The following is a 12,211-nucleotide window of genomic DNA, read 5'->3' as shown; positions in this document are numbered from 1 at the left end:
AAAAAACAAAAAAAAAAAAAAATAACTTAATCTGGACATGGTGGCCCACACCTTTAATCCCAACACTCAGGAGGTAGAGGCTCTCTGAGTTCCAGGTCATCCTGGGCTACATAGAGAATTCCAGGACAGCCCAGGCTGCATTGTAGGATTCTGTCTCAAAAAAGGAAATAATAATAATAATAATTTTTTAAAAATCTATTCAATCTAATGTGATAACAATATTCTTTGTAGCACTATTTGTAGCAGTGAGAAGCTGAAAGCTAGAGAATTTGTTAAGCACATTATGGTACAGTCAGATAATGAAGTTAAGATAATATTTTAAGATAATTTAAATGATGTGGTAAAATGTTCAAAATGTGATAGATGAAAAATAACACCTATAATTCTAGCACTCAGGAGGCTGAGACAGGAAGATTGCAGTGAGTTTAAGGCAAGTTAGAGAGCCAGTATAAGGCCAAAGAGAGCTATGGAGCAAAACCCCATTTCTACGATTTAAAAAAATATTTTTTTAGGCAGATGGTTTTTTTAATTGTTTTGTTTTCCGAAACAGGGTTTTTCTGTATAGCCCTGGCTGTCTTGGAACTCACTCTGTAGACCAGGCTGGTCCTGAACTCAGAGATCTGCCCGCCTCTGCCTCCCAAGTGCTGGGATTAAAGATGTGTGTCACCATGCCCAGCTGCAGATGGGCTTTTTAAAGAACTTCATTGTATGTGTGAGTAGGTACATGCATACCGTGGCCTGTACGGTGTGCCATGACACACAGAGATTAGAGAACAACTTATTGAGTTAGCTATTTCTTGGACCTTAGGGATTTTACTTCAGTCCTGAGACATGAATGGCAAATGCTTTGCTGGACATGTTTTGGTTTTGTTTTTTTTTTTGAAACAAGGTTTCTCTGCAACCTACCTGGCTGTCCTGAAACTCACTTTGTAGACCAGGCTGGCTTCGAACTGACAAGTGCTGAGATTATAGGTGTGATCTACACACCTGACCAGATTCCTTTTTTTAAAAAACAAGGATTTTTTTTTTTTTTTTTTTTTTTTTTTTTTTGAGACATGGTTTCTCTGTAGCTTTGGAGCCTGTCCTAGAACTAGCTCTTGTAGACCAGGCTGGCCTCGAACTCACAAAGATCTGCCTGCCTCTGCCTCCCGAGTGCTAGGATTAAAGGCGTGTGCCACCACCGCCCGGCAACAATAATTTTGTAGTACTAATGATTGAATTCAAGGTAATTTGGGGTGACTTAATTTTTTTTTCCCATTTTAATCCAAAATTTTGTTTTAAAAATATTTTTGTATGTTGTTAAAAAAAAAGAACCTCTAATATCTATGTGGGAATATTGCAATTGGTTTTATTTTTCTTTGTACTTTCTGTAGTTTCTTAGTCTCTCCCCCATTTACTTTATGATCATGTATTATGTTTATAATAAAATATAGGGAACATTTTCAACATAATCTTTTGATTATGTTTTGTTAAAGCAATTCCAAACTTGGCATTTTTATTCAGGTACAAGTGAGTTTCAGTTGTGATCTAGACCCTCTCTTTTGACTACCCAGAAGAACATTTAGAGACCAGGGCTGTGGGGATGTGTTTTCAACCCAGGGCTGCTGTGGCAGAGGATGTACCAACACCAAAGGGGCCAGGCCAGGAGGAAGGACTCTGAGAAAATAATTGAAAATAAGATAATCAGGCAGGTGAGACATTTATTTGTGGTCTTATGTCAGGACCAGAAGCTGTGTGCCAACAGGAGAAGCCAGTGTCTTCACAGCTGTGCTCCAGCTAGACAAGACTCCTCCCTCGTACTTTAGTCCAATGGTGGTCACAGAGAGCAAGTGTGTCTTCCTAAAAATATCTTCCTATGTTAATCAAGTAGTTATAACCACCACTATTTAAAGATAATTCTGGAAAAAAGAAAGAATGGGAAGATGCAGTCTTATAGCTGTAAAAATTGAAGCTCAGAAGGGTTAAATGATCGAGACCAGCCTGGTCTACAGAGCTAGTTCCAGGACAGGCTCCAAAGCCACAGAGAAACCCTGTCTCGAAAAACCAAAAAAAAAAAAAAAAAAAAGAAGGGTTAAATGATTGAGCAAGTAATTGAAGCTGTTAAAATAGAAACTGGGGCTGGCAGGAAGGCACATTGTGTAAGGAAAGGCACTTAACTCCCAATGATACAAGCCTGACAGCTAACCAACTCCTCATTCTCCCACCACCCCCATCTCTGTGTGTGTCTCTCTCTGCGTCTCCCCCCACAAAACAGTAAAAAGAATTCAAACTCAGGTCTGTGTGACACTAAAATGTGTGTGTGTGTTGTATTGTTTTTCTAATGTTTGGGCCTGAAGGTCATTGGAATACTAGCTGCAAACGAGAATCTGGAGCCTTTGTATCCTAGATTAACATTTAGTACTGCCTGTGCCTAGAATGTCTGAGCCTTGAGTTCCATAATGTTTCTTAATCACATTACACAGCGTTACGTCCTTCACCCTTATTTCAGAATTACTGAAAATGTTTTGGTAATTGATCAAACGATGTGTGTTTTCTTTTCTCTAATTACCAGTAATCCCCTAAATCCCCCTTAACATACTTCAGTACTGTGATTGGAAGGTAGAAAACAGCTTTATTTACAGTGCAGCCACAGTAGTCTGAGTAAGTAATGCTTGCTTGTATCCCCAGCTGAGCAGTCGCTGGCAGCTTAAACTTTTCAATTTAAAGAGGGTCTCAGTACCTCCAACTGTCTACCTAGTAGGTCCATTTGAATACCAATAATTTCAGTTGGCTATAGGAAGGAAAGAGTTTGCCCTTCTGAGTATCCATCCTGTTTTTGGCAGTTAAGATCCTGCTGAGTAAGAGAGCTTTACTCTCACTAACCCTAGCATACTCTTCTGCTGTAGAAACTTCCAGGCCTCCAAAAGGAAAGTATATGAGAAATAGATGCTCTTGGCACTGTCAAGCTACCCTAGTATCTTAGAAACCTCTTCTCTGTTTCTGTCACACCTAATCCCTTTTATTTTTTTTCCCCACTGACCTCATTAGAAATAAATGGACAACTAGAAGGCAGGGCAGAGCCCAGCCAGACTGTGAAATGCCATCTTGATCTCCTTTCCTCTCCAGAGGCCTCCCTGATGCTTCCTGATAACCACTTGGCAAGGTGCTCCACTGTCATTAAATCACTCATGCTCATAGTTTGTCTTAGTAAGCATCCAAATGAGAGTCATGCTGCCACATACTTTCTGGATAGTTAGGGTAACAGAGCTCCAGTGGTGTGAACAGGCGCTGACTTAAGTGTTGGTAGGAAGATAAAATGTGATCTGCTAGATAACTTTTGAAATATTTTAGAGTATATGTAGATCAAAGCTTGGGCTCATGCCTGTAATTGAGGCAGGAGATTTATGCGTTCAAGGTGAGCCTAGATTACAGAGTGTGACCCTTCCTCAAAAAAAATGAGTAATTGAAATTTTGAGTGTACTAAAGAGTTTGGAAATTTCCAGGGGAAATCCCAGCACTACCACTAAGGTCTGACTAATTACAATTACAAACTGGATGTTTTTTCTTGTGGCTTGCCTTTGTCATGCACTTCTCTTTATTTATAATGTTTGTCCCACCATCGTGCACCAAGCTTTTTGAGGTATGTATTAATTAGTCCTGCTCATGTGATACAGTGTCAGGGATGTGAGCTAATTTCATGGTACTCTGGGATTGTGGCACGTTCTTTGTGCCACAAGGCCACAAATCAGAAGTTCTAAAAGATAAGATAAGCTCTTGATTGCTCTCCACACCGCACAGGTATTTGGTGATTGCAGAAAAACTTGAAGAAATCAAGTCTTTCCGGGAGCTGACTCGCCTGGATCTTTCCTGTTGCAAGCTTGGCGATGAACATGAACTTCTAGAACATCTCACCAATGAGGCCCTGTCTAGGTACTAGCCCACTGTCGCTTTAAATAATTGTTTTATTTTTAAAAGGATGAGCCAGTGGGATCATCTTAAGGAATGCAACTTAGTTTCCTGTATTTATTTAATAATTGTTTTTCTAAAATCTTTTGAACCTTTGTTTACTTGATATAGCAATATAGATTGGATAACTCTTAGAATTGATTTGTTCTTTTTTTTCTGATTAACCTTTACTTCACCTGTAGTAATTGAAACCATCAGGACTAAAAAATGTTGTTCCATATTTGTCCATTCCTAGTTTATTATAGCAAGAGATAAAAAATTGTGGCTGGAAACCTGTCTCATTGGGTAAAGTCACTTGTCACCAAGCCTGATGAGCTGAGCTCAATTCCCAGAACCCTTATGGTTGAGAGAACCAATTCCCACAGCTGTCCTCTGACCCCCACACTTTCACCATGGTATATCTATCCCTCGCACTGTCCACACACAAAACTAAATACATGTAACAAAAATTTGGGACTGGAAAGATGGCTCAGTGGTTAAGAGCACTTGCTGCTCTTGGAGAGGACCTAGGTTCAGTTCCCAGCACCCTCATGGTGGTTCACAGTTGTCTATAATTCCAGTTCCAAAGGATTTTATGCCTTCTTCTAGCTTCCTCAGGTACCAGGTATACACATGGTGCACAGACATGCATGCAAGCAAAACATGGTACATAAAAAATTTATTTTAAGGGGGCTGGAGAGATGGCTCAGAGGTAAGAGCACTAGCTATTCTTCCAGAGGTCCTGAGTTCAATTCTCAGCAACCATAATGAGACCTGGTGCCCTTTTCTGGCCTGCAGGTATACTTGCAGACAGGATGCTGCATACATAATAAATAAATAAATCTTAAAAAAAATTATTTTAAGAAATTTAAAGTTCAAGAACAGCAGCAGCAGGAAAGGATAGTTAAAACAGAACAACAGCTTAGTAGGATTTGGGTAGACTTATAATATTTAGAAGCGGTAATATTTTGTTTTTAAGTGAAATATCTAAACACAGTATTTAAGTAATACTTTTTGTGGACTTTGTTTCTCTAGTGTAACTCAACTCCACTTGAAGGATAATTGCTTATCTGATGCCGGCATTCGGAAAATGACAGCACCAGTAAGAGTGATGAAAAGAGGCCTTGAGAACCTAACGCTGTTAGATTTATCATGTAAGTTATGGGGAATGGCTTTAGGGTCATCATCCCTCTCATTTGAGAGGATAAAAGGCAGCTGACCTTCTAGGAGCCACAGTAGCCTAGTGACGGGACTGAAGCCAGAGGCTCTTGACTCCTGACCCAGTGCCTTGAGCGTCTTATCACCACTTTCTACAGGGAGTAAAAGGCTTTTCAGATTTCCCCTGCCATTCAGTGTATCGCCAATTTAAGAGCATATATAAGGATATTTGCTGTACTTTGAGTCACTGGTCCATGGCACCTGTCATTTAGGTTCTTTTCATCAGTATTTATCTAACAAGAAGCTGAATAAATCCACTCTTGTGGTAATTTTAGATTACCCAGATTCTCTGGGCGGTGGTGGCACGTGCCTTTAATTCCACCACAGGTGGATCTCTGTGATTTCAAGGCCAACCTGGTCTACAGAGTGAGTTCCAGGACTGCCAGGGTGGTTACACAAGAAACCCTATATCAAAAAAAAGGAAAAAAAAAATAGCCAGATCCATTGACTCCGGTGGTAAAGTCAGCAGTTTGAGAGTCCAACAACACCATCTGTGGCAAGGTGGGTTGGTTCCCAGTGAGTAGAAACTGCGAGGCAAGAGAAGATGACGGCTTTGTGCCCTTGGGCAAGTTACTTGACTTCTCTGTGCCTTGGATTTGGCCTCTGCACAGTAATGTTATTGAATCCCCTGGCGTACTTCCCAGGGAAGTTACCTATTTGGTAAATACTTTTTGAGCATCTGCTGTATAGCTGGCACTGTGTGTAGCATTCCTAGAGGAAATGGCTAAAGCAGCATTCTCTGATGTGAGAAAGTAATATGTAAGAAAAGCTTCTGGAAAAACACAAGATAGTACGCGGAATGATAGTCCCTTTGTAAGTCCCTTGGAAAGTCTTTTCAAACTAAACACATGCCTTTGCTTCAGAGGTGAATGGTGATGCACAGAGGTACGAACCATTTCATTTGTTTCACGCAGCCCCACTGGAGTTGTTTGGGATTACTGCTTGATCATACATCTTTCTGCCCATCCAAGGCCTAGGCAGTTGGAGCCATGAAGGGTCTAGTGTGGCTTCTTCGTGTTGTAAGAATTTGCTCTGCAGAGTTCACCCACTGTACATTATAGCTTATTATTGTCTGGATATTTTTTTTTCTGAGTTTACTATGGGGGTTTTACCAACAGTTATGACAGAATGCTGCCTTATTTTTGACATCTAGGTAACCCTGAGATCACAGATGCTGGAATTGGATACCTATTTTCTTTTAGAAAACTAAACTGCTTAGATATATCAGGTACAGGACTAAAGGTAAGGCTTTTGGTTTCTTTCATTTTTACAGAATTTATGATTTGGTACTTTGATTTTGTTAATTGGTGTTTAGAAAGAGATATTATTTATGATGGCCTTTTTTTGGTTTTGTTTTGCTTTTTTGAGATACAGTATTACTATGTAGCCTTTCCTGGACTTGAATTTCCCATGTAGCCCAGGCTGGCCTCAAATTTACAGCAATCCTTACCTTATTAGAATACTGGAATCACAGGCCCAGGTCACCATGCCCAGCTGTTTTGGTGTTTTGGTTTCATTGGATAGCCCGGGCTGGTTTGGAATTCATAATCCATTGCCTTAGTCTCCCTGGTGTTGAAATTACAGGTACCACCACACTTAATTTATGGTGGGCTTTGCTACTAACAGCAAGTAAGAATTGGAGAATGTATTCACGTCTTTGGTGTTTCTCCCTCCCTAGGATATCAAAGCTGTCAAGGACAAGCTCCAGACACATATAGGCCTTGTTCACTCCAAAGTGCCTTTGAAGGAATTTGATCATAGTAACTGCAAAACAGAGGGATGGGCTGACCAGGTACTCCAGACTTTTCACTACAGTGTTCATTTTTATTCTAAAAATTGAATAAACATTAATCCTTTTAATATTCTTTTGGCTTAGTTGTAGCCTTCACCTCAGTCAGCATTGGTGATAGACTGTTACAGACCCATCTACTTATGTAGTACTGGATTTTAATGAGTTATATGTTTTTCTCTGCTCCCGCCTCTCCCCTTCAACTCTCTCTCATGGTTGAGTTGCTCCAAATTTACTCAGGAGATCTTATCTTTTTCTACTTCCCATGTAGATTAGATCCATGTCTCTCTTAGGGTCCTCATTGTTTTCTAGGTTTTCTGGGATTGTGAATTGTAGGCTGGTTTTCTTTCTTTATGTTTAAAAGCCACTTATGAGCCGGGCGGTGGTGGCGCACGCCTTTAATCCCAGCACTTGGGAGGCAGAGGCAGGTGGATCTCTGTGAGTTCGAGACCAGCCTGGTCTACAGAGCTAGTTCCAGGACAGGCTCCAAAGCCACAGAGAAATCCTGTCTCGAAAAACCAAAAAAAAAAAAAAAAAAGCCACTTATGAGTGAGTTCTTATGATATTTGTCTTTCTGAGTCTGAGTTACCTCACTTAATATTTGTAGGGATAGCCCAACCCCCTTAGGGGGCGTGTTTGCCTCGGGCTAATGTTTACATATAAATCTGGCAAGTGTGAGATTCTTCTGCTTTTCTGTTCTTCACAAATATGTTTTCTAGCTCCATCCATTTGCCTGCAAATATCAAAATGTCATTATTTTTTCTGCTGTGTAGTACTCCGTTGTGTAAATGTACTACATTTTCCTCATTCATGGATGTCAGATCTTAATATTCCCTGCTTTGGTTGATAGACTGGGTGCCATGCCTAGAATGCTGTCTTATTCTACAAATGATTCAGGAAATAAGTAAATTATGGCTTGCTATGCAAAAAATAAAATAAGATCTGATCTGATTGTTTTTTTTAACAGTGTACTACACTCCACAGAGAATTAGCTGGTGCCACACACTGTAAAGGGTTCAAATCTGACTCTTCCCTTTCTTTTGGACTTCTTTTTCCATAGCCTTAGAAAGGAGTCTCTTGGTCTTTTTCTCTCTTGACGTTTGCCAGTGAAAGACCTGGACTTTGACTCTCTTGATTTCATAATGCCCTTGTCCAGATTGGTAAAGTACAGCCTTGAATAGAAAGTCAGAAAGTACCAGGTAGATGGCAGTTCACCTGTGTGGGCACCTTTCCCCTTCAGACACTTAACAGTTGTTTCCTGGTGGAAACGTGGAAGACTTTGTCCTGAGTCTCTCCCTGGCTTTAAACCAGAAGGCATGATGGTGAACCTGTCCAGCTGCCTGAAAATATCATCACCTCCTGTAGATAAGAAGATAGACCTATGTCAAGTGTTTCAGAAGCACTTGAAGCTGGCTCCAGACTGGGCACGATGCAGTAATTACTAGAGTGGAACCCAGGTTGCATCCCAGGTGCATCTAGAAGACTTGGACACATGTGGGATGCTCTTGCCAGGACTTTCTATAAGTTGGTAGCAAGTGTCATGGTGGAAAGAACATAGGTTGTGGAGTCAGAGACTGAGATTTGAGAGTTATGCCTCATAAACCCAATAGCAAAAACAGGATTTCTCTTTGGGTTTAGTACAGATCAAATAAAACACCTAACACTGTGACCTCAAAGTAATTGACTGGGCCAGCATAGCTTCCTGCCATCACCCGGGACCTCCAGGGCTTCAGAGAGTACTTTCCATCCTCCTGTTAATCTTCTATGGGAACTCCAGCCTGACCCATCCCTGAAGAGGGAAGCTGTCTAACAGGAGCCCACTTCCTTTTCTCTCTCCAAATTTCCTCTACTTTTCCAATCATACTCTACTTCCCTCCTTTCTAAAGGAAATAACTATGCCAGTGTATTCCAGTGGTCAGCCCTTGTTTATTTTTTTCTTTCAGTCCTATTCCTGAAGGCCTTCAGCTTCCTGTGTCACATGTATTATATTCCCTTGCTTCCTCACCACCATATCCCCAGTGTTACTTTCTGATGGTGATGGCGATCTGTATGGAAATGTCAGTTATCCTTATTCGAGTGAGTCTGTCCACCCCAGTGTTCTTAGCTCTTGTCCCTCTTTGCTGCCTTCCTTGCGATCTGGTTTTAGCCTCCACATCTGTACTTAAGTGTCTCTGGAAGCTGCCAGATAGCCTTTATGTGACTTAATATAAACATGCAGACCTCAGGGTTTTTCTCTCTTAGCTGATTCCTCCTTTCTTTTCTCATTTACACCTCTACTCCCCTGGTGATCTTAGGTTTCTCAGTGTCCTGAAAGAATGTCTCACATCTATCAGAAAACGTATATATTCCCAAATATTATCTACAAGTTTCTTCCTGGCACCTCAAAGTCGGTTTATCCAAACTTGCTTTCTTTTTCTGTTAGCCCTTCTGTTTCTGTTAGTGGAAGGATCATGTCTTTATTTCCTACTAAATCACAAAATTGATTTAGTCCATCTTGGCTTTCCCTTGGACTAGTACCCATTTTCTATAACCAGGAAATATTGAAGGGTCCATAACCAATATATTCCAAGTACTTTCTCCATGATAGACAGTGATAGACCCTTCATGCAATTCTTTAACATCCCTGTGACTTATTCCATTACTAAGCTCTATGTAACATGTCAAGATTCAGAAATTAAATCCAGAGGTAAGGGCCCTCTGCCTAGTAAATGTGCTATTATTACTTGTGGTTTTATTTGTATTGTAAGTCTCACTGTGTATCCTAAGATGAGCTCAAATTCACAGTTCTGGAACTACAGTTGTACTCCACCATGCTAGGTCTGTATTCTTTTGGTTTTTCGAGACAGGGTTTCTCTGCGGCTTTGGAGCCTGTCCTGGAACTAGCTCTGTAGACCAGGCTGGTCTTGAACTCACAGAGATCTGCCTGCCTCTGCCTCCCGAGTGTAGGTCTGTATTCTTAATGCTTGGACTGCTCTTTATCTGCAAGTGTTTTTCCTCGTTTGTGGTCATCATCATTGCATTGCATTACTAAGAAATATTAGATGCAAAGTCCTTGTTACTCAAGATATGCTGAAATGATCATTTAGTTTTCATTTTGTCATGTATGTTTTATATTCAGTCAAATTTCTAAAGAATTAGCAATAGCTAATAAGTAAAATTACATTTGTAACAGTTAAAAATAGTAATTGAGGGGCTGGAAAGATGATTCAGAGGTTAAGAGCACTGACTGCTTTTCCAGAGGTCCTGAGTTCAATTCCCAGCAACCACATGGTGACTCACAGCCATCTGTAATGAGATCTGGTGCCCTCTTTTGGCCTGCAGCATACATGCAGACAAAACGCTTATAGATAATTAATAAATAAATCTTTAAAAAATAGAAATTGACGTGCTATGAGAATACAGAAATGTGGGCATTCTGCACACATAGACGAGATGAGCTATTACAGATTCATTTCAAGGCATAAGAAGGGTCTGGGGGTATGTTAAAAGTAATATAACCAAGATTTTAGACGTTAGTGTTCAGTTTAAAGATGGGCAGTTCGTGCAGTTGATTCCTAGTTTAGAACAAGAGTGGAACCGGGCAGGAGTGGGCTCAGCAGTCTGACCTGCATCACACACATACATAGATTGTCATATTTGCGTGTCCGGTCTGACTTGATTCTTAGAAACCAAATTTATCAATGGGTTTGTGTTTCAAGAAAGGGAGTAAAGACTAGCTCAAAAGTATAGTGCTTTCCTCCCCGGTTTAAAAAAAAGAGGAGAAAAAAAGGGAAGAGACCAAGGGGAACGGAGAAAGTTTGAGATTAAAACTGCAAATTTTTGTTTGGGTTCAAATCTTCCAAATTCCTTTTAGATCGTTCTGCAGTGGGAGCGAGTGAGCGTGGAAGCTGTGCGGCAGCGGAAAGATGCGGAGCCTCGGAAGTCAGCCCAGTGCTTCTGTGAGGAATTCTTTGTTTTGGAGTTTTTGCTCTTAGGTTTTATACTCTTAAAACACTCAGCCTGTCCGGGCAGTGGTGGCGCACGCTTTTAATCCCAGCACTTGGGAGGCAGAGGCAGGAGACTCTCTGTGAGTTCAAGGCCAGCCTGGTCTACAGAGCTAGTTCCAGGACAGGCTCCAAAGCTACACAGAAAAACACTGTCTCAAAAAAACAAAACAAAACAAACAAACAAAAAACACAGAAAGAAAATAGCCTGTCTTCTCTCTGTGGGAAAATTAATTGTAATAGTATTGTCTTATTTATGACCATTAAGACAAATCATTCCCTCAATGTCGCCTACAGTGTAAACACCACCATCAGAAAAGTTGCTTTTTATTAGCTTTGTCTGTCTCGTCCCAAAGAAGACTTGTAGTGGCACAAAAGAAACAGAGCACAGATTGTCACCAACAGGTAGAAGCAGGACTAGGGTTGTAGTTCAGTGGACAAGGGTCACCTAGCATGGGCAAGGCCCTGGATTCAATCTCACCTAGAGAAAAAAAGAAATGAAACCCAAGTGCCCTTCAACAGACAGATGTATGAACTGAATGCAGTATTTATGTACAAGGGATTGTGATTCAGTCTTAAAAAGTAAGGACGTTTTGGGCTAGAGAAATGTACCCGTGGTTAAGAGTGCGCACTGCTCTCACAGAGCACCTGAATTCAGTTCTCAGCAGCCACGCCAGGTGGCTCCACCTCTGAGGGACCCAACATACATGGTCTCCCAGGTGCCTACATTCATGTATACATACTTATATACATACATACAGTTAAAAATGATACAAGTTTTTTATTTTTTCAAGGTAAGGACATTTTGACAAATGAGCCTTGAAGACGTGTTATGTGAGATAAGGCAGTCACAATAGGACAAATACTGTGTTATGATTGTTCCTTTGTGAGCTTCCCAGAGCATCGGGGTCATTGAAAAATAGTGGTTGGATGGAGGAAGTAGGGGATTACTGTTTAATTGCTACAGACTTTTAGTCTACAAGATAAAGAGTTCTGTGAACTGCTAAGATGGCTCATTGGGTAAACATGCTTACCATGCAAACCTAGCAGCCTGAGGGTGCTCCCAGATGTCATGGTGGAAGGGAGCACTAACTCCGAAAGTTGTCCTCTCACCTCTGTACATGCTCTGTGGCACACACACACACACACACACACACACAGAGCGACGGAGGGAATAAAGTGTCTGGAGGGCAGGGGCTGCGGCTGGTGGGAGAATGCTTGCCTGGCATGCTTAAGGCCCTGGTTCATCCAGCTTTGAAAAAAGAAAAGTTCTGAAGATAGGCTAAAACGGTGAATT

The 12,211-nt window shown here is 40.9% G+C and overlaps 1 protein-coding gene across 3 annotated transcripts in view; it reads left to right on the top strand.

Annotated features, from left to right (window-relative positions):
* Lrrc42 (leucine rich repeat containing 42) overlaps positions 1–12,211 on the top strand; it is a 24,379-nt gene that overhangs the window by 10,669 nt on the left and 1,499 nt on the right. For all 3 annotated transcript variants that reach the window (XM_005353519.2, XM_013348567.2, XM_026781877.1), the window contains exons 3-7: positions 3,778–3,909; positions 4,960–5,078; positions 6,296–6,384; positions 6,821–6,934; positions 10,785–10,869. In XM_005353519.2, the coding sequence (XP_005353576.1) occupies positions 3,778–3,909; positions 4,960–5,078; positions 6,296–6,384; positions 6,821–6,934; positions 10,785–10,869 (539 nt within the window). The remainder of the gene's footprint in view (positions 1–3,777; positions 3,910–4,959; positions 5,079–6,295; positions 6,385–6,820; positions 6,935–10,784; positions 10,870–12,211) is intronic.

This window comes from Microtus ochrogaster, chromosome 10 (assembly GCF_000317375.1).
Source record: "Microtus ochrogaster isolate Prairie Vole_2 chromosome 10, MicOch1.0, whole genome shotgun sequence".
Taxonomy (NCBI): Eukaryota; Metazoa; Chordata; class Mammalia; order Rodentia; family Cricetidae; genus Microtus; species Microtus ochrogaster.
Note: the sequence above shows the minus strand (reverse complement) of the source record. Positions and strands in the feature narration are given on the sequence as shown.